The 23245-nt window shown below is 40.1% G+C and overlaps 1 protein-coding gene across 2 annotated transcripts in view; it reads right to left on the minus strand.

Moving 5' to 3' along the window:
* LOC132403817 (mucin-2-like) overlaps positions 1-23245 on the minus strand; it is a 96644-nt gene that overhangs the window by 20956 nt on the left and 52443 nt on the right. For both annotated transcript variants that reach the window (XM_059987534.1, XM_059987535.1), the window contains exons 27-34: positions 22949-23074; positions 21550-21688; positions 13241-13272; positions 9186-11396; positions 4153-4761; positions 3815-4047; positions 2881-3064; positions 2548-2764 (exon numbers count right to left, since the gene is read on the minus strand). In XM_059987534.1, the coding sequence (XP_059843517.1) occupies positions 2548-2764; positions 2881-3064; positions 3815-4047; positions 4153-4761; positions 9186-11396; positions 13241-13272; positions 21550-21688; positions 22949-23074 (3751 nt within the window). The remainder of the gene's footprint in view (positions 1-2547; positions 2765-2880; positions 3065-3814; positions 4048-4152; positions 4762-9185; positions 11397-13240; positions 13273-21549; positions 21689-22948; positions 23075-23245) is intronic.

The raw sequence follows: 23245 nt of genomic DNA on the forward strand, positions 1-23245 counted from the left end.
GGAGGGGCAGGTGTTGTTGAGGAAGGAGAGAGGCTACAGAAGAACGTAGATGAGGAAGATGGGCAAAGAAGTGGCAGATGGAATACAGTGTCAGGAAGTGTATGGTCATGCACTTTGGTAGAAGAAACAAAAGTATAGATTATTTTCTAAATTGAGGGAAAATTTAAAACTGAGGTGCAAAGGGACTTGGGAGACCTTGTAAACAACACACACAAAATGCAGTGTTACATCAGTTTGAATTTGCTGTTTGAATTTCCAGCACCTGCAGATGTCCTCATGTTTGGGAGACCTTGTGCTAGATTCCCTAAAGGTTAATTTGCAGGTTGAGTTGGTGGTGAGAAAGGTAATCTTAGCATTTATCTTAAGAGGACTAAAATACAAAAGCAAGGGTGTAATGTTAAGGCTTTATCAAACACTGATAAGGCCTTACTCAGAGTATTATGAGATGTTTTGGACCCCTTAGTTAAGAAAGGATATGTTGTCATTGGACAGGGTTCAAAGAAAATGACTCTGGGATTGAAAGGCTTGTCAAATGAGAGGTGTTTGTAGTCTCTGGGCCTGTACTCATTGAAATTCAGAAGAATGAGAGGGAATCTCATTGACACCTATTCAATGTTGAAAAGCCTTGATGGAGTCGAGTCGATGTGAAAAGGAAGTTTCCTATGGTGGGAGAGTCTAAGACCAGAGGGTACAGCCTCAGAATAGAGGGATGAATAGAGGGATATCCATTTAGAATACATTTGAGGAACAATTTCTTTAGCCAGAGAGTAGTGAATCTGTGGAATTCATTGCTACAGGTGGTTGTGGCGGCCAAGTCATTGGGTATATTGAATTTAATGCTGAGGATAGATCCTTGATTAGTCAGGGCATGAAGAGATATGGGGAAGGGAAATGGGGAAAGGGCAGGAGACTGGCGCTGAGAGGGAAATAGATCAGCCATGATGAAATGGTGCAGCAGATTCAATGGGCCAAATGGCCTAATTCTGATCCTATATCTTATGATCTTATAAAATTATGCAAAAGGATAGATAGTAAGAATCTTGTATGGTGGGGGTGTCAAAATCATGAGGGCACGGGTTTAATGTGAGAGTAAGTGGTTTAAAGGAAACTAAGAGATAATTTTTTAAATATCCACAGAGCAGTTTCAGTGTGCTGTCAGAAGTAATAACACAGCTGGATGCTCTCATAGCATATAAGAAACATTCTGACAAGAACTTGAATTCCCAAGGGTTAGAAATCTACAAACCTGCAGGCGAATGGGATTAATGTAGATAGGGACAATGGGCAGCTAGGTTATTGTTGGCTGGAAAACCTACTTTGTGCTGAATTACACCATGATTCTAGAGGTCAGCTGTATTAACAAACAGAGCAAATCATATTCTTATAGGTTATATGATTTGTTGAAATACTGGGTTGAATTATCAACTGGGCATTCGGCGGAGAAAGAATTATTCCAAAGATTAGCTTTTTCAAATCATTGCTGACAGTTTAAAATTAAAGGTATTCAATAAGTATCTTCTGCCCCTTAAATAAAACCACTTATTGGCTGAAAAACACTTTTACCAAATGTCATTACATTACAATTTTGTAAAAATAAGATTTAGAAGCTGCATTATCAAATGGATTCTGGAACGTTTGTTAAAGACAATATAATTGATAATTTTCAAGTTTATACTGATTTTCAACTGTTTATTAATCAGTACAGGAAATTTAAAATGAACTTTTTCTGTGAAGTTTCCATGAACTTGAAGGCTGGAATTACCAGATGTAACTTAGAGGATTCATTTAATAAACTTAGAAAAGTTTATTAAATTTAGGAAACTTCGCATACAATGAGTGTTTGACGGCTTTGGGCCTCTACTTGCTGAAATTCAGAAGAATGAGGGGTGACTTCATTGAAACTATCGAATGTTGAAAGGCCACAATAGAGTGGATGTGGAGAGGATATTTCCAGTGGTGGGGGAGTCTAAGAGCAGAGGACACAGTCTCAGAACAGAGGGTCATCCTTTTAGATGAGGAGGAATTCCTTTAGGCAGAGAGTGGTGAATTTGAGAAATTCATTGCCACAGCTTGATTAGTCGGCATGAAAGGATTCAAGGAGAAGGCAGAAGATTGGAGATAAGAGGAAAAATGGATCAGCATGATGAAATGGCAGAGCAGACTCGATGGACCAAATGGCCTAATTCTGCTCTGATATCCTGTGGTCGTTTTGGAAACAATTAAGCAAAATAAGCAGTAGGGGCTCCATGCCAGATGTTCCCTACAGCTGATGCATGTGGACATTTGGCTGCGGTTTACAATCCAGAATCCTGGTGCAGTTCAGTTGAGATTTATCAGAATGGAAATAATCTTTGTTATGTCATTTGGCAATTTTTAGTATTGGTTTGGAAGTAGTTTTCTGCTTTAATAAATGCATTCAGAAGTTGTTAGATATATCATAGTTGCTGCAACCACATTAACTTCATCTGTACATTAGCCTTTAGCAGGTAAAGTCATTGACATTTTACTGATTTCCATTGAATAAAAAAGAGGAAGTAGTTCACATACTTTTCTAAAAGTAAGTTGCAAAGTGGGAATTTTGGTTCGCAAGGCGGAGGGGGAATTGGAGGAGGAGTACAAGGCAAATCCATAGGAGCTGATTCACAGTATGGCTTATTCGGATCAGAAACCTTCCAGTCATTTGCAGTAATGTGGCAGCAGTCTGTGGGCATTATTTCCCCTCTCCTCCTCCTGCACTCGTCCACTGCATTATCCAAGCAAGAGCCTTTTGGGAAGAAGGTATGCTATTGTCAGTTTGAGAGAAACTACACGACACTAGCAACCTTGCTAATAAATGTTTTAACATCTCATTTAATCTTCCATTACATCAATCAGACTTACCACACTGTCCTTGAGTATTATTCAGGAAGTATTTTTGTGATAATCTAATTTGAAAGGTATTTCCGGAGGCCATTATGTTCACAAGGATGTCAGGAATAGCAATATATATTCTTTCATTTTCTGATTGTATGTTAATTCCATTTGAACTGTAGGGAGCAGTCACAACTTTATCATCAAAAGTTATCTGTAAAGATAAACATCACAAATCCTTAAACAGCTGATATATGTCACCCTGAACTAAATGTAATCTCCTCTGGTACTTGAATGGCTGAATAGATGCCAGCTTGCTCTAAGTTCTGCTTTCTCTTTGCTCTTTATATGAATTTCCAAATTAAAATACGAATGTTTGTATTTCACATTTTCTTAAATGACTTCTGTGGCTTGTCTCAACCTCTATGCTCCCTCACCTCACCCAAAATCTCCAATAATAGCATCCCTCAAGAAAATGGTGCTCCTACATCTTCATATTTGTGCATCACCCCTTTTGGTAAAATAGCCTAAAACAGCACCATGCTTGGATCTCCCATTGTTATGTATTTAATATTTAATAATATTTGAGTAATATTGTAAACATATTATTTGACTAAGCATTTTTTTGTTATTTACAAAATGCACTGTGGGATGTATTGTATGTTAAAGTACATGGATGGCATATGTCAAATGTGCCTGCCTCACTTGAAGTTAAAATTAACTAAGATGCATTATTCCCGGCTCCGTGCTTTTGCTTTCAATTTGTCTTATGTTCAGCAGTTACAAAACAAAACACCCATGGATGCTCTGTTAGCTTTTCCCAGATCTCTATATTTCATCCTTAAAACCTATCTCGTTTCGCAGACTTCTGTTTTCAGGTTCCTCACTGTTTTGTGATGAGTCATGAACCAATTCAATTACAGACAATGTATAAGCATTTGTTGTTCAGTAATAATTCACTTACACGTCTCTTGTCATTAGTCTGGATAATTACAGAATTTGCATTATAAAGGATGGTCAACTGTCTTGCACAAGATAAGTCGATGCCAGGAAAACAAAAATAATTATCGACTAGTATGGAAAAATTGTATTTTGGCACCCGTTCTTCCACAAGGATGTAAGTACAGTTCTCAAAGAAATTGTACTGTGTGCCACCAAATGTGAGATAATGAGGATCTCCCCAAATTAAACATTCACCTGAAAGCATAAAAATTGTTTAGGTACAGACAGACAAGTCAATGATTCAATAAATATTTTAATTGGAAGTTAATTTATGTAATACTGTATATAAAATGTACTTACAATAACAATCCCACTTCTCACAGCCGTTTTCACTGAGAATTATCCAAGACTTCTGACATGTAGGTTTAGAATCTGCTACACACGTTTGTGGGGCAGAGGTGGTCAGTGTAGTTGGGAGGGTGTTGTTTACTGTAGTCAGGATGGAGGTGGCTACTGTGGAGGTAGATTGTGTTGTCAGGAGGGTGGTTGTGATGGTGGTTGGAGTCAAGGTGACGGAGCTTGGTTCAGATGTTTGGAGGGAGGTGGTGCTTGGTGTTGTTGGGACTGTGTTGTTTGTGGTCATGACTGTTGTGAGTGCTGCACTGCTGGGACTTGGTGTATAAGGAACACAGCAAACTCTAATCCTGTAGTCCAAACACATCAAATCTTTAGATGTCTCTGGATTATAGGTACAAACAAGGCCTATCTCTTTATCACATGTCACATTATCCTGCATCTCACTTATTGGAATCTGAGGAAATTTGACAGCTTCACATTGAATATCAGTAATATCAGAATTAGGGTACGGACATAATGGCTTAGGCAATTGATTCAATAATTCAGTGTCTGATCTCATTTGAAGACTAGGCGTATTTTCATTATACCATTTTGACCATGTTGAACATCCTTCTGTAGTAAGAAATGAGAAAAGGAAAACATAATTAAAGGAAATATTTACAAAATGCCTTTCTCAGATTTAACTGAGTATTTCAAGTTTTCTATTAATTTATTATGCATAAATTTGATTTCACCAAATGGTAACAGATAGTAATTGAAAATTGTTTTGAGTGATAAAAGTCCTGTTGCTTTCTGTAATGTATGGATCTGTTTCTTTTGGAGCACAGACACCTCCCCCCCAACTCCTCTTAAAACTATGTATCGATCAGTTGTCTACGCGCTGAATTCAAAGTGAAAATACGTAGCAATGGCTTCATTCAGGAAAGTTGACAAAATGCAAACAGCATGGAGGAGCAAAAGAAAGCTCCTACACTTCTTAGCCTAATGGTCCCAAGAATGTAGAGCCTCTTACACAACCTAGGAACCCCTGAAAAGCCAGCAAGCAATACATTTGATGAAATTGCTACAATTTTACAGAATCATTTGAGTCCTAAACAGCTAGTTATATCTGAGAGATTTATATTTTACAAAAGGAACCAAAGGATGAAAGCATTTCTGAACACTCTGCGGAACTGTGCAACCTTTCCCAGTACTGTGACTTTAGAGATGGACTTTCTGATGCATTAAGGGATAGGCTTGCATGTCGCATGCATTGTCAAAGCATTCAAAGGAGGCTACTGTCCGAAAGGGACCTAACTTTAAAACTAGTATTCACCATTGCAATATTGTTAGAGACTGCAGCAAATGATGCAGCAGAACTACAGAAAAGGAGATTAGAATGCAAAATGCACAACATGTCTCTGATTGGTGCAAAAAGCCAAAGATATTATCAATGTGGCAAATCTTCCTATGATGCAAATGACAATTGGTTCAAAGAAAAAGTCTGCAAAGTGTCACAGACAAGGTCACATTGAGAGAATGTGCAAGGCAGACAAAAATCACAACTGAATGAACAGTCTCAAGCACAAAAAATGCATAAAGTTACCAAATATAAAACAGAATCAGACATAATAAGAGTCTTACAAAGGTGAATTGTCATGCCTAGAACTGCAAAGGTATGTGCAATGTAAAACTGAAAATGGAACTGGATACAGGGTGAACTTTGTCCCTAATTCCAGAGGCTGACTGCAACAGACTGTTTTCTAAGATACCAATAGAGAAGACCTCAGTGATGCTAAAGACTTACACAGGCGGACAAGTGTCTCCCAAAGGAAACTACAAGTAAATGTGAAGTATGGAGGCCAAACACAACAGTTAGAGCTTTAAGTATTGAAAAGTGGAGGGCCATCACTTTTCAGATGTGAATGGTTGAGAAAAATGCAATTAGACAGGCACTCAGTCAAAGTAGCCAGTGTGGCATCAACAGGCAATGGCTGCTCAGATGGTGGCGCTAACCAGAGATTGGCAAGATGCTTAATGCTAATGAGAAGGTGTTTGAGAAGGATATTGGTAAACTCAGAGGCATGAGGGCCAGAATTGAACTGGATGAAGCAGCAACAACAAGATTCCACGAAGCGCATTCAGTGCCTCATGCACTGTGTCCTGAAGTCGATGCTGAACTGCAGAGCTTGAGGCATCTGGAATTCCCTCCAAGGCTGAGTGGAGTGATTGAGCCATGCGCATTGTCTCGGAAATCAACAAAGTGGAGGCTGGAGCCGTTTGCATATGTGGGGATTTTGAGGTGAGCATTAACCTGGTGCTGCCTACCATGCAGTGTTGCCCGTCACGAATAGAAGACATCTCTGAATCTTCGGCAAGTGGGAAATGGTTTTCAAAGATTGACTTGTCACAAGCCTATCTACAAATGTAGAACGGAGAGTCAAGCAGGAAGTTCCTCACAATCAACACTTACAAGGAACTGTTCCAGTATAGTCATTTTGTCTTTGGCATCTCATCAACTCCAGCAATTTGGCAAAGAGCAATGGACCTGGTGCTGCAAGATATCCCAATGTTATTTTGATGACATCATTGTGACTGCAACCTTGTGAATAGCTTACCAGTCTGAGTGAGTATGGTCTGTGTGCAAAAAGAGAGAAATCTGAGTTTTTCAAGAAAGCAATCTCATATTGTGGACATGTCATTTACATAAATCAAAAAGCTTTAACTCTGACATCCCTCCTATACTTTCCTCCAATCACCTTAAATTAATGCCCCCTGGTATTAACCATTTTTGCCCTGAGAAAACTTCACTAGCTATCCACTTGATGTATGCCTTTTATCAATTTGTACACTTCTATCAAGTCACCTCTCAACTTCCTTCACTCCAAAGAGAAAAGCCATCGTTCACTCAATTTTTCCTAATAAATCATGCTATGTAATCCAGACAGCATCCTGGTAAATTTCTGCACCCTCTTAAAAGTTTCTACATCTTTCCTATAATGAAGCATTCAGAACTGAATGCAATATTCCAATCAACACTTTATAGCGTGTGGTCCAATCAACGTTTTATAGAGCTGTAACATTAACTTGGGGCTTTTGAGCTCAATCCCAGATTAATGAAGGCCAAACACAATATACGCTTTCTAAGCTACCCTATCAACTGCATGACATCTTGAGGTTTCTGGTGTTGTAAAATGAAAGCCCATCCCAAAAATAGTCTTTGACAATTTGTCAGCTCTCTGACAGTCCAAGAGGCACAACTGTTGGCCATTAGTCAACAAGATTCATCCTTAATCTGAAGTACTCTAAAGTTTTCCGGTGCACTGCTATCTACTTCAGTCAAGTAACACTCAGTCTTACAAAGTGATGCCCCAAATGAGGCTCCTTGTCCAGCCTGGACTAAGATTACATGTCCAGCTCCATGGCTGATTGTGATTACCTGACTTCTCAGGCATTTTAAAATCATCTTTTGGTCTAAGGATCCACTAGCAAAGCCAGGACTTATTGCCTAAGTCTTAAATGCCTTTGAGAAAGAAGAGACCTTTTTTTGTGAGCACTTTCTTAAGGTTTTGAGGTGGGAAGTAAAAAAAATCAAATCTAGCAAAAGTGAAGGAACAGAGAGATATTTGCAAGTTAGTATGTTGTGTGAACTGGAGGGGAACTGCAAACAGATGTGCTCTCTGCATATCAGGCATTTTTCTTTTTTTTAGGATACAGAATCGGGCATGGTTGTTGCCAACGTCTTAGAGTTGATGACCTTTGCCCAGTCCCTGCTGTGGATGGCCATTGCTCAGTCTCTGGAGCTGACTGTAAACTTTGCCCAAAATTGGGACAACTGCAGATGTGGGAAATCTGAAATTTTTAAGAAAAGCCAACAAATGCTGCCAACACTCAGCAAAGTGAAGTGAAGGTTCTAGAACCTGAAGAGTTAACTGTATCTGTTAATGCACTGCTTGAGAATTGACTGAGTTGACTACAATTGCCTGGTGTCTTGGGTAAACAGACCATTAGCTTGCAAACTGGACAGTTGTATTGCACAAGAGAAATGAAGCTTCACAGTGGAACCCTTCTAGCTTTTGAGACAATGATTTTGAGCAATGCTCCCACTAATTTGTAATAACCAGTGTGCACAAAAATATGATGCTGTGCAATTCTTTTGCCCAGTGACAACATGAAGTGCGCAGTAAATAATTACTTCAATAAAACAGCATAAATAAACCAGTTCTAAACTCTGCAAACAAATCATTGCAAACTCCATGTTTTCAACACTGTCCACATCAGAAATTGGAAAAGGAAATGTGATTGTGTACAATTGTGAGGTATACTTAAAATGCCAATGAGGTAGAGGGTGACAACTTTTGTGTATAGTTTAAATTCCTTTGAGAGGTGGTAACAAAAGATGTGTGTGCACGCGTGCACGTCTTCGAGGGAACATTGGTGTTGAGTCATTTTTATTCTCAAATCTGAAGGCCGTGCATTGAAATCACATTTATGGCAAAGATGTAAGATGAAGTTGTCATCTTCACAAGATCATATAATGTGACTTTACTTCTCAAGTGAATTTAAATGACTCCATGCATTTTCTTTAAGAAAAATAGATCAGTTAATGACCTGATAAATATTTATCCCTCTGCTAACATCTGAAAACACATACCTTGCTGTAATTCATGGGATTCTGCTTCATACAAGCAAATTTTCCTACATAAATGACAGCATAGTATTTAATTGTCTTGAAAGAACATACTGTTTTCTCAGGTACTATTTTTAGGTACATCATTTGATTTAACTAGGCAGATTATGAATTTGTTGGCACTTTCGACATTTAAATGGCATATAAGGTTAAACCAACCAAAGAAATTTAGCTGCATGGATTCCTTACATACTGTTCATGCTAGAGAGGTAAACAAAAGTTAGAATGAACAAAGGAGGCTGTGAATATCATACTCTGTATCCATACCTGAAAGCATTAAAATGATTGGGAGAAGCACCCGTGCCTTTCTGGATAGGCTTTGGAGTCTTATCATATAATTTTCAAACAATATTATTTATCTATATACCTGTGGATGTTGGCGTTTTGGTTGTTGTGGTAAAAGGGCTTGTGGCTGTTGACATCTTGGTTGTTGTGGGAAGACTCGTGGCTGTTGACTCTTCAGTTGTTGTGGTAGCGGGACTTGTGGCTGTTGACACTTCAGTTGTTGTGGGAGGAAGACTCGTGGCTGTTGACGTCTTGGTTGTTGTGGGAAGACTTGTGGCTGTTGATACTTTAGTGGTTGTGGGAAGACTTGTGGCTGTTGACATCTTGGTTGTTGTGGGAAGACTTGTGGCTGTTGACTCTTCAGTTGTGGTAGGAAGACTCGTGGCTGTTGATGTCTTGGTTGTTGTGGGAAGACTTGTGGCTGTTGACTCTTCAGTTGTGGTAGGAAGACTCGTGGCTGTTGACGTCTTGGTTGTTGTGGGAAGACTTGTGGCTGTTGACTCTTCAGTTGTTGTGGGAAGACTTGTGGCTGTTGACGTCTTGGTTGTTGTGGGAAGACTTGTGGCTGTTGATACTTTGGTTGTTGTGGGAAGACTTGTGGCTGTTGACATCTTGGTTGTTGTGGGAAGACTTGTGGCTGTTGACGTCTTGGTTGTTGTGGGAAGACTTGTGGCTGTTGACGTCTTGGTTGTTGTGGGAAGACTTGTGGCTGTTGACTCTTCAGTTGTTGTGGGAAGACTTGTGGCTGTTGACGTCTTGGTTGTTGTGGGAAGACTTGTGGCTGTAGGCTCTTCAGTTGTTGTGGGAAGACTTGTGGCTGTTGACGTCTTGGTTGTTGTGGGAAGACTTGTGGCTGTTGACTCTTCAGTTGTTGTGGGAAGACTTGTGGCTGTTGACGTCTTGGTTGTTGTGGGAAGACTTGTGGCTGTTGACTCTTCAGTTGTTGTGGGAAGACTTGTGGCTGTTGATGTCTTGGTTGTTGTGGGAAGACTTGTGGCTGTTGACTCTTCAGTTGTTGTGGGAAGACTTGTGGCTGTTGACGTCTTGGTTGTTGTGGGAAGACTTGTGGCTGTTGATACTTTGGTTGTTGTGGGAAGACTTTTGGCTGTAGACTCTTCAGTTGTTGTGGGAAGACTTGTGGCTGTTGACGTCTTGGTTGTTGTGGGAAGACTTGTGGCTGTTGACTCTTCAGTTGTTGTGGGAAGACTTGTGGCTGTTGATGTCTTGGTTGTTGTGGGAAGACTTTTGGCTGTAGACTCTTCAGTTGTTGTGGGAAGACTTGTGGCTGTTGACGTCTTGGTTGTTGTGGGAAGACTTGTGGCTGTTGACGTCTTGGTTGTTGTGGGAAGACTTGTGGCTGTTGACTCTTCAGTTGTTGTGGGAAGACTTGTGGCTGTTGACGTCTTGGTTGTTGTGGGAAGACTTGTGGCTGTTGATACTTTGGTTGTTGTGGGAAGACTTTTGGCTGTAGACTCTTCAGTTGTTGTGGGAAGACTTGTGGCTGTTGACTCTTCAGTTGTTGTGGGAAGACGTGTGGCTGTTGACGTCTTGGTTGTTGTGGGAAGACTTGTGGCTGTTGATACTTTGGTTGTTGTGGGAAGACTTTTGGCTGTAGACTCTTCAGTTGTTGTGGGAAGACTTGTGGCTGTTGACGTCTTGGTTGTTGTGGGAAGACTTGTGGCTGTAGACTCTTCAGTTGTTGTGGGAAGACTTGTGGCTGTGGACGTCTTGGTTGTTGTGGGAAGACTTGTGGCTGTTGACGTCTTGGTTGTTGTGGGAAGACTTGTGGCTGTTGACTCTTCAGTTGTTGTGGGAAGACTTGTGGCTGTTGACGTCTTGGTTGTTGTGGGAAGACTTGTGGCTGTTGATACTTTGGTTGTTGTGGGAAGACTTTTGGCTGTAGACTCTTCAGTTGTTGTGGGAAGACTTGTGGCTGTTGACTCTTCAGTTGTTGTGGGAAGACGTGTGGCTGTTGACGTCTTGGTTGTTGTGGGAAGACTTGTGGCTGTTGATACTTTGGTTGTTGTGGGAAGACTTTTGGCTGTAGACTCTTCAGTTGTTGTGGGAAGACTTGTGGCTGTTGACGTCTTGGTTGTTGTGGGAAGACTTGTGGCTGTTGACTCTTCAGTTGTTGTGGGAAGACTTGTGGCTGTTAATGTCTTGGTTGTTGTGGGAAGACTTGTGGCTGTTGATGTCTTGGTTGTTGTGGGAAGACTTGTGGCTGTTGACTCTTCAGTTGTTGTGGGAGGAAGACTCACAATTGTTGATATTTCCGTTGTTGTAGTAGGATTGTCTAAACAGCAACATGACAATGTTTTATAAATAAAAAGAAACTTCCTGAGATAAATCTGTTATGTTCTGTCATTCTCTGGCCTCTATCTCTTAGCCAGTATCACCACCACTTAACTCATTCAGTTTTTCTCAGATATTAGTCTACATGAGAGATTGTTCTATCCATCCATTACTTAAAAATTGTTGTTTCTAACTCTAACTGATCCTTATGCAAGTTTAGTAGATGAAGTTGCATCTTATTCTCTCTCCACAGATGCTATCTGATCAATGAGTATTTTCAACATCTTCTGTTATTAATCTGCATTTCGAAACTTGGATTGAATTAATGAAACTTTGAAAACATTAAGGGTAACTTTTAAAAAACACCAGTGTGGCATGTGGCCAAGTGGTTAAGGCATTGGACTAGTGATCTGAAGGTTGTGAGTTTGAGCCCCAGCCGAGGCAGCATGTTGTTCACTTGAGCAAGGCACTTAACCACACATTGCTCCAGTCCACCCAGCTGAAAATGAGTACTGGCAAAATGCTGGGGGTCAACCTCGTGATAGACTGGCGTCTTATCCGGGGGGTGGGGGGGAAGGCGTGAGTCTCGTACCCTCAGTCACTTCACGCCATGAGCACCGGCCTGATGAATCTATATGGGTCAGGATGGACTTTAACTTAAACTTAAAGAACACCAGCAATAATATTGTGGATAAGACTGAACACTACCTTAAATAGGATTACATAAGGGACAAATATTGATCTAAAATTATTTGACATTCTATAGGACAAGGGCATGTTATGATTCGTTAGAATCTTGAGATATAAAATAGCATTTGTTAATTAAAGTTATAGTGCTAGATTTTGATTGAGAATGAGTGTTTTATTTAGTTACTTATATTTATTTAGAGATACAGCTTAGTAACAGGCCCTTTTGGCCTAATGAGCCTGTGCTGCCCAATTAGCGGACATAATGTGACTAATTAGCCTACAACCCAAACGCCTTTGGAATGTGGGAGGAAACCCATGCAGTCATGTGTTATGTCATTTAAGCAATTTAATACCATCAGCTGTGTCTAAGCACTCTTGTCATGCTGAGCATCTGCAGTGGATTGCCAGATGATAATGATGAAGTTGGTAAACATACTGGACATTGGCTAATGCAGGCACTTATGAACTCCTGGGCTTAATCACTGTGACAGGTTCACCCAAAGAACTTAAGTGCTGAAATTGTTGCCACACATAATTTCATCCACGTTTATAGTATGAACATTATTGACTTTTGTTCTGAACGATGTTGCTTGTTTTTATCATTTCTCTTCTGTGCTTTAGGCATAGATTTTTTAAAATTGGGATCTTTCAAGTTTCTTATTTTGTGGCTGCTTGTAAGTAGATGAATCTCAAGGTTGTATAATTTATACATACTTGATAGTAAATGTGCTTTGAACTTTGACTTTTCCAACTTTTTGATGCCAAGGCAAATCTACACAATTAATCTGAGAAAACTGAAATTGTCTCATTAATAATCCCAATCAATATTGAGGATTCTTGGTAATAAGCACATGCAAGCAGGTCCAGTAATATTTTCTTTCCCATAGTTGGAGCATGCCATGATGTTTGAATTTGAGAAATTTAACGTGGCTGCTTTTGTGACCGATTAGTTGTCTATTCTTTTTGTAAATCTATTGAATCAGCAATGGTTACACCTTACAGACTGTGTTGATTGACAGATTGCCATTTATCTTAACCATACACAGATTGTTAACATTGCAGAGGGATTAAGTACATAAAAGGCTTATACTAAATTAACAGCTTGGAGGATAATAGTATCCATTCAATCACTCATTCATATTTTACTAAAATTACCTTTACAGATTATTTTTCCTTCAATGCAGGTACTGGAACAGAAAAAAGTAAGTGTCATGATTTCAGCCTCAACAAATCATCAGCAGAATAATTACTTAGCAGCTAAAATATTTCCTTAGTGGTGAGTTTGTTTTGATTGTTTCCAATTGAGAAAGTCTCATGGAGGAAAATACAAGGTCTCATGACTAGTTTTTATTTGGGAAGGTAAGTACTTTCAGACAAACTAAGTAACAATAAAAAAAGCTTGACTGGAACTTCTTTTGATGACTTGGCAGAATAACAGTGCAAAGTTTAAAGTTCAAAGTACTTAAATGTTACCATATACAACAGTGCAGATACCAACACATTCACTGTATGTTTCAACATTTCCATGTGCATTTAACAAATAAAGCTAATCTTAAATCTTTAAGGTCAGAGTTCATTGATGGGACTTCTGTATGAAGATGCAACGAACTTTACAATTACTGTGTGTTGTGGCGTATTAAATTTTGTCCAATATATATTTTATATACATATTAGATGAAAGTCTGAAAAGCTCCAAGTGACACTTTAACTCTTTGTGCACTCGCAGTATGTAAGGTGTTAAGGTGTCTGTACAAGTTAAACACTGTATAATTGTTTATGTCTAACGTTTGTTGATAACTCTTGGAGTCTTCCTTGGCATCAGGCACAGTGGCACAAAAATGTCTGTTGATGAACAGGAGTTGCTTGAATGAAAGAAACCGTGCTGAGTTAGTGGCATGAGAACAAAAGATCAAATAATTTGTCTGTCTCTGTGTCTTGCTATACTTGTGGATTGAACCGCTACATAACTGAGGCACTTTTCGCTCAATTCTGGGGACTTCACCTAGACCTAGCGATCGCAATTGGTGCCTAGGATGTACCCAGGGTGATTTCACAAGTTGGAATTTGGACAACAGCGGCAATCAAGTCCCCCAGTGACAGCAGCAATCAAGTGGAGACTAAGAATTGTGAGCCCTGAAACCTTTGTGGAAATCCTTATGACTTACTACATAGTATTTTGTTTGGTTTATTTGTGCTTTCTATTTTATGACAATAAATTAGGCTTGTTAGTTTGTTGTGCTTGCATGCTTTTAACCACATCTCTTGGACACTCAAATTAGTTTGGGTCTTTTGGGTCTGATCAACCCGGCCCATACACCTTTGGCACTGCGAGCAGGGTCCAGCAACCTGTGGTGGTAACAAGCAAGTCGAGCTGTTCTGTAGCACAGACTTATCAAGACCCCAGATGGACAGATAACTCTGAAGGGTTTAGGTCACCTTCTAATGATCTGTGTAAATGACTTCCTCCCTGATGTTGGGAGAAGGCATTTGCTGAATGTCTGATGTTAAGTTTCCATCTGCAATGCTTTTAAGCATGTAGCTTTTCCCTTTAAGCGGGATTCTCTCCCTCAAGTGTACTGTATTTTATGACTGTGCAGTGACAGTCAAATACTGTGAGAGCCCAGCAGACTGAGAAAATTCCGCCACTGCAGCGCGAGTTGGACTCTTCGTGTCTTCAGAACACTGTTTTAAATGAAACGGCACCCGCAGCGGAAGAACAAGCCGAGCGTTAAACAAGTTGCTATGGCGAATGTGATGCAAATAACGCAGGCGGTGCAGTTGTATGACCGTAGATCCTGTAAAGGTCCAATCTCTGCTCCTGCAGGATCCAGATGCCTGGGATGGGGATATCTGGAATGATGATGATTTGGGCGGGGACGAGAGCAATGTAATCCAGGCCGTGCTCCCTCAAATGTGTAGGAGTTAAAGAGGAACGCCGGAATGCAGATGAACAAAATCAAACCTGCTGCGACTGCCCCTACCGCCACTGAGAACACTATCCATAACTACATTACTACCAAATTATAGGATTTAGCCCAAAGGCTGAGTCAGAGGCCAGGGGAAGGTTTACCCAGCTGATTCACCCACCTCTCAGTTGTTTTTTTCTTGGTTGGATTTATTAATGACGGAGTCATTGGTCTTGACTGAATTGTGGGCTGGTCAGATTGACAGAGCTGAACTCTCCTCATGGGCAACGCTAATACGCGCTGTTCCTGCTCGCTATCCTGCTGCTTTGGATTAGGGTGCATCTCGGTGTCCCTGGACCCTCTGAGGCTATTTCATGCCTTCTGGATATGGCAATACCTGTACAATCTGCCATTTATAATAATAAAAACGGCCCTGACGCTGTGCAGCCGATTGATGGAATGGGGACGGCGCAAAGGCGTCTCGGCTCTTTTAGGGCCAGCTGAGGGTCGGACTGTTGCATACACTAGCAGACCAATTTGAAGGGTCAGATATAGATTAGGAACTGGTGAAGGGTAAGGCCACTTTTAAATCCCGGAATGCTGCAAAGCAACTGACGGCTGTGTCTCAGCAGTGGGTATCAACAACTCCTCTTCCCGTTTTAAGTAGAAGGAAATGTTTCTGTCTCTGCTAAAGGGAGAAAAAAATGACAGTGTATAGTACCTACTGGCATTCTTTATGTGTTATTCTGTGAGCATTGTGGATTGCATTTGATAGCTCAAAGGGACTGGTTGCACTTCAGTGGCCCCTACATCGGATTGGGAATAATAGTTATGCTGTTATTGATTTGGCTCAGGCTGCCTTTTCCATCTCTATTGCTGAGCAATCTCAGTTTGCTTTTAGATGGAATGTCCTCCAGTTCACCTATACAGTACATGGTTTCCAGAGGGATATATATACAGTACGACTACTTCCCATAGTGTGGTGGTACAGGCAGAGGCGTATCTATGGAAAAGAGCGCTTACAGCAAGCACTGAAATTGCGCCCTGGTCTCGGCCCGAAATGTCGACAGCGCTTCTCCCTATAGATGCTGCCTGGCCTGCTGTGTTCCACCAGCATTTTGTGTGTGTTGCTTGAATTTCCAGCATCTGCAGATTTCCTCATGTACCCATCTTTTAGATAGATTTACCATAGTATCAGCTCAAAAATACATCAAGCTCGTTAATCTTTTAATTAATAAATTATGGCACTACATGAAAATTGTAACTGCACCTTCCTTGCTTTCACTGATGCAAATTGGTCTATGATAGGATCAAAGTCAGTTTTTTCAGTTTCTTCTCTTTCTACACTCAACAGAGCAAGATCAGAGTCTGCCTTGACCCATGGAGGCGCTCAGATATGAAAGTATTAGCTCTAACTTGCTGAATGATCTCTCAGAGCTGGCGATGGAAACTGTGATGGTTAGAATTATCTGAATAGCAATGCAAAGATTGAGGAAGACACTCTCATCTCCATACTGAACAATAAATTCAAGAAGCTCTTCAGGTCTTGATATTTTCATGTTGACCCGCCTTGATAGCAACATTCTGCAATCCAAAATTTCTTCATATAGCTGCTGTCCATCAACATCAGAGCTGTACAATTTGCCCAAATTTTTGCACTTCTTCTTTAGGTCGTTACTGTCGGAGCTGCAACTCAATCCCTGGACTTCGAGAAGAAACCCAAACTTGGCGTCAGTGTCATGCAAATGAGCAAACCTTTCGTCTATTTCTCTGTGAAGATGGTTGAGTGTTCCCTTCATGACTCTTTCCATTTCCTCCTTAGCTGTTAACCCAGTGCCTCTCGAGTTCTCACCATTTGTTTATTTTGTCTCTGACGTCTTTCAACTTCAATATTCCATTCTTGACAAAGACCGACTCCTTCTTCGAGTGACTCACTGGCCAACACTTCTCTTTCATCATAAAAATGATCTCGGAGGGCTTTCAAATTCAGGGCAGCATCGTGGAAATTCATGCTAGGGTAATGCAGCCTCTTTTGAATACGGTCAATGCTAATGAGTACTTTTTTCCAAAATCCTAGCAAAACCAGAAAATCGTAACTCAACATGTGGTTGTACAGCGGCCTTGCATCACTTCTTGTTTCACTGGTCTCGTTTTCTTGTCTATCGTGTCCCGAAGTATCTCTTCAAGGTGCTTGTTGATGGGCTTCACTGTTTCCGTTCTGTCCTTCCACTCCACCTGGTTTCGGGCTCTGACTTAACAAACACAGGCACGGCGTTTTTGACTTTTTCCCGGGGCTGTGTTGAACGAGAGAGCTTCGATGGTTCTTAAAAAATGTGACCATCATTTTAGCCTGCTTAGCTGCATGTACACCCATCAAGTTGAGTGAGTGATTGTCGTAATTCACAAACACTGCCAGATTGTTTTTCTCACTTACTCTTTGATGAACACCACTTCTGTGTCCAGCCATCACAGTCGCGTTGTCATAGCACTGTGAATGACAATCTTGTAGCTTCATTTCGTCCTTCTCTAGCTGTTTCAAGATGTATTCAACCAAGCTCTCTGCATCCTTCTGGCTTATCTGAATAAAACCAAGGAAGGACTCTAACACGGAATGTTTCCCTCTCAAAATCAACTTCCACATACCTCACTACTTCTGACATCTGCTCACGTGTGCCTGATCAGGAGTTGAGTCAAACATGAGACCATAGTACTTGGCTTTACGAATGCTTCTCAGTAAACTCTGGTGAACAGTGGATTCCATCATGTGGATGAATTCGTTCTGGACACCCAGTGAAAGATATGATGTGGGGATCTAGGATGACTTTCCAAATGTGTGAGGTGTTCTTTTATGACTTTTATGAGTCAAAGATGTCCAGTAATTTCAGTAAGCCAAGGAAATTTCCCACATTGGAGTCATCGTCTAGCTGAAATGATTCCGTGTCCTTGCAAAGCCAGGTTCTGAGTCGCAAGGAATTTTATGCAGTGAAGGATTCTCATTAAGATATCATGCCACTTTTGCTTTTCCTTCTCAATCTATGACTGAAATACTGTGTCAATAACTCCTCTGTTTCCAGCTAAATTTCTTTCCATTTCTTTCCACTGTGTGAAGCATTCCCAATGATTCTTGGCATTTTCATGAACATTAATCCTTTCAGGTGCTTTCCACTGGTTGAATCCACTTTCCTGCATCAATGAGGATTGATGGTCTGACCGGGAATAGAGAAGACAACAGACACAAAATGCAGACTTTTTAGAAGGGGAATAGACCAGCCATGAGTGAGTCACTTCCTCACCACGACCATTTCTCAATTTCCTCTTGAACTAAGTTTGGTTCATTGAGCGGTTACTTGCTGGTAGGAAATGCCCTCACTGTTCTGGAAGTACTTCGAACCCAGCTTTATTATTTCTGTTCTCAACGCATCAGGCAGAATTGCTTTTCCAGTATCCTTGTCGAGCTTCAGAAGTCCAATGTCATGCTGTTCAATCACTTCTGGTATGACAGTTTGAGGGTCTTTGACACCATCCAGTTCACTAGGTTCAGTGTCATCACGTTCAATCTCGTCAGGTAAAATCTTGTCAATAAACTCAACATCACCACCATCACCATTGTCTTCCCCTCCCATCATGTCCACGTTCTCCGTGGCAGCCTCACTCTTAATCTCATCATACTCGGATTTATCTGACTTGACTTCCTCCTCGGCTTCTGACGCACTTGATCCTGATCCACCTTCGGATTCTAACAAACGTAGCAGGTGCAGGCGACTCCATGGAGCGTGTGGAACTACTTGTTCCGGGCTTTTCAAAGAAAGGCATGAAAAACCTGTTTGACTTCTTGGCTTCCTCTGCCTCCAACTTCTGTCTCTTCCATCCTTCAGCTCCACTTTCCTTCTTCTTCGTGAAGAAACGTTTCATGGTCTTCTGAAATAAGGCGATCCTAGTGCTTCTCACCCATGATAATCAAAGACAGATCATACATCTGAAGAAAATTCTTTTTTCCCTATCTGAGAATGGCTTTTCTGACTTGAATAGAAGCTGCTCAGTGGCGCCCAGGGCACATGCCATACCTGCCATACCTTAGATACCCCACTGAGTAGTTCTCTGTGTAGCTTGCTATGTAGATGATGTGCTATTGCAGGGATCCTCTGAAGAGGAGGCTTCGGAGGCCCTTAATACATTGATCACAACCCCCTTGCTTGGTGGATCCATGAATCTTCTGGTTATTTGGGGGTACAGGGAGCCATGGAGTGGTCTAGGCCATAAGGATTATTCTTCCCACTGATATAGCTTGTACTGTGGTTGGGAATTGTGGACTATGTTTAGAAATTAGGGATTGACTGCTTATAAAATGGCCCTTGGCTACTATTCTCTGTGGGTGTGCTCCTGTTCAGATTTGACGGATAGATTACATTGGTCCCCTCCCTTTACTGAAGCACTGCCAGTACATTCTCACTATGGTGGACTCCTCTTTTTTTATGGCAATCCCTACTGTTAAAGCTAACCAGGGTGGTACCCTTCAGGGATTAGAACATCTCTTTTCTGCATACTGTAATCCCCTTGAAATAATGGTTCACACTTTACAGGTTCCAGGGCACAAGAGTGGGCTGTTTTTAATGGTGTACCTGGATCCCCTATGTCCCCTATTATCTTCAGGCCAGTGGTCTGATTGAATGAATGAATGGCCTATTAAAAATAACAAGTTTGCTTACTTACTCCTGCCCATACCTGGTCTCGATGGTTACCTGTTCTTCCCCCATCCTTTGTATAATTTGAACAATCACCCCTTGAACGTACTCCCCTTTTGTTAATGACAGGACAATTTATTCCTTTTGTTCCTGATGGCACAACTGAACGAGCTGATAAAGAGCCGATTCAGTTCTTCGGGGGGGGGGGGGGGGGTGGGGGTACAGTGTTTGTGATATACTTGACTTCCACTCCAGTGGAGGGTGAAGTTATTGCTGACAGACAAGGAAATGCATAGTGGGTGATGGTACGAGGACAGACCCAACCAAAGTGTGTGGATAAAAATAAATAGACTCAGAGAAAATGAAAATATTTCTAACTATCTCTCGGCTTTTGTTTTTAAATGTTCCTGCTGGAATGTTGCTTTGTTCTGTTTTAATGCTTGTCTTGTGTTTTGTTGGATATTGGACTTCTTTTGAGGGGAGTTGACAAGCCACTGATAACCTTGTGATTTATGAAAATAGTATTATTGTTTCATGAAAAATGTACATTATGTGATTATGCGTTAGTTGTGCTAATTGAGGGCCTATAATTGTAATCTAACTCTTGTATGCCTGAATACAATGTGATGTTTATAAATCTTATTCATTCTGTTTAATTGTTAGCAAGAAGTTGTGAATGCCCCTTAAGGATGAGGACATACATTTTAATGTGAATGTTACAGTTAGTAATTGGATCTGTATAATTAATAATTGTGATAATATTAGTTTTCAATCATCCAAGGGATATTAGTATGTATTCTTCGTTTTAAGCAGAAGGTCTATTCAGACATTTAAAGGGGCGTATTGTGGTGTAGTAAATCTGATCAAATATTGGATGAAAGTCTGAACAGCTCCAAATGACAATTTAACTCTTTGTGCACTCGCAGTATGTAAGGTGTCAAGGTGTCTGCACAAGTTAAAGACTGTATGATTGTTTATGTCTAACTTTTGCTGATAACTCTTGGAGTCTTCCTTGGCATCAGGCACAGTGACACAAAAATGTTTGTCGATGAACACATGAGTTGTTTGAATGCAAGAAACCATGCTGAGTTAGTGGCATGAGAACAAAAGATCAAATAGTATGCCTGTCTCTGTGTGTCTTGCTATGCTTGTGGATTGAACCCTTATTCATTGAAGCACCTTTCATTCAGTTCTTGGGGCTTCACCTAGGCCGAGGCATTGTGACCAGTATCTAAGATGGACCCAGAATTTGGAGTTCCCCTGATAACAGTGACAATCAATGATAAGTGAAGACCAAGAATAATGAACGCTTAAATCTTGTTGAATATTTGTCATTAACTTTATTGTATTTTGTATGGTTTATTTGTGCTCTCTATATTATGATAATAAATTAGGTTTAAGTTACTTTGTTGTGCTTGTAAACTTATTCCCACATCTCCTAGACATGGAAATTAGTTTGGGTCTTTTGGGTCAGATCAACCCAGACCATTACATACTGATGTTTTATCTTCAAGTTCAAGTCTATTGTGATTCAACTGTACACATGTATACAGCTAAATGAAACAACGTTCTTCAGGGACCAAGGTGCAAAGCACAGTACGTATATTAGTACAAATGAGACCTCTGTATGAAGCCTCATTTTGAAGGTACCACATGTAATCAAGTTAGCACATAAAAAGCACATGATAAATTATCTCTCTTAGCAAGAGGAATTGGTAGATTGCTTCCCTCCTTTTCACTTCATGAAGTTTGGCAACTTAATGTATCAAACATCATCTTCCTATTTAGATAAATCTTTATTGCAGTTCTAAAATTGTATTATGCTACAAATAAATACTAATTTATTCCTGGAAAATATTATTAAGTAAATCCTTACCAATTTCTGCAGTCATTTCTTTCTTCACCAGGTTTCAATATTTCCCCATTATAATAACAAGTACAATCAGACAACTTCACACACTTCATTGTGTTCTCATCCAGGTAAGGACGAGCCTTAGGGCATTGTGCATAACAACCTATATTTAATAGAAAGTAACAAGATCTACATGATTCACTAATTCTCCTGTTACATTCTCCCAAATTAATTCTATTAGAAAGCAAATGAAAACTTGTAAACCCAAGAAGCTTGAAACAAAATTAAGAGTAATGTAGGAAATGAGCAGTGAGGCCTTTTCTCTGTCAGATTCAGCTTGCTTGGGTGTAGCAGGGGTTCCTAACCTGGGGTCCGCAGACCCCTTGCTTAATGGTATCAGTTTATGGCATAAGAAAAGGTTGTGAACCCCTTCCTGTACCTTTTTTGCTTTATATGTTTATGTTTAAATTATAACTAATAATTATGTGGAAAATAGTATTAAATTATATTAAATATATTCAAATAAATCAATTCTCTGCTTGTAATCTCTGCTGTCTATGGGAGCCTGATGTTTAAATACACTGCTGTTTCCTATGCTACATAAGTAACACTTGCTTAGAAGTATCTTCTTGGCTGTGACGTACTTATACACATCCTGAGAGTGTGAAATTTAAATGCTCCTACTGGATGCCATAAATGATATTTTTAAAGTTTGATTCTTTCAGAAATATTTTCATACTTAATTTTTGTAGCACCATTACAACAGAGTATTTAGATAGTGTTTCATACTATGCACAATGATGTGGACTGATTGATCTGTGCCATTGACAGGTATTAAATATGACTAAACCCCTTTGAAAAGATCACAGTTGATTACGGTACTGTGCAAAGTTCTTTGGCACCCCAGCTTACATGTAGGTGCTTAAGACTTTTACACATTACATTCTATTTACATTTACACATTTATCACATTGTAATTTAAAAACCACTACTTCTAACCAAGTAAGTTGCTCAAGTGATCAGATCTGTACATCCTGCAGTTTAGCTATGTACTCTGCTGCTTTTAATTTAGTTCACTGTCACTGATCTTTAAGCAGCTACAATTGTTTGTTGAGTGGTTGTTTTAATATTCAGCCGTCTATGTGCCAGAACAATTCTATTCTGCAAGGTAGTTAATTGCACCAAGCAAGATGCACTGCTCCGCAGACAAGCCGAGATTTGTCTTGGTATTCAGGAGCGCACACGGCCTGATGATCCCTTGACCATGTCCTACCGTTCAAAAAGTTGATTTGATCCTGGCTTCAACTCTAAATTCTTTCCTGAATCTCTCAACTCCTCTGTGTTTTAAGAAATGCATCCTCTCAGCTGGAATACACTTACGATTCAACAATGAACAACAAATAAGTTAGAATTTATATACAACCTTCAAGAACTGCTGAAAACTTCTTTCTAATTTCATGGTCGGAGCATGTTCTTGCTGTTAAAGTTCCACATGGTTTATAGTGCCAGCTGCAATCACCAGGAGTGTTAAAATAGTCACAGTACACAGCTGCAATATAAGGTACTGACTGGTTAATGTTTTATTACCAGTAATTAATTCAAGTATAAATGTAACCATCTAATCAAGTCGTATAATAAAACTGTTCAGCTTTTAAAAATGGAATCAGATGACAAATATAATTGATTACTTTAAGATAATCTATTTTATAAAAAACTCATC

The sequence above is a fragment of the Hypanus sabinus genome, chromosome 13 (assembly GCF_030144855.1).
Source record: "Hypanus sabinus isolate sHypSab1 chromosome 13, sHypSab1.hap1, whole genome shotgun sequence".
NCBI classification, from domain to species: domain Eukaryota; kingdom Metazoa; phylum Chordata; class Chondrichthyes; order Myliobatiformes; family Dasyatidae; genus Hypanus; species Hypanus sabinus.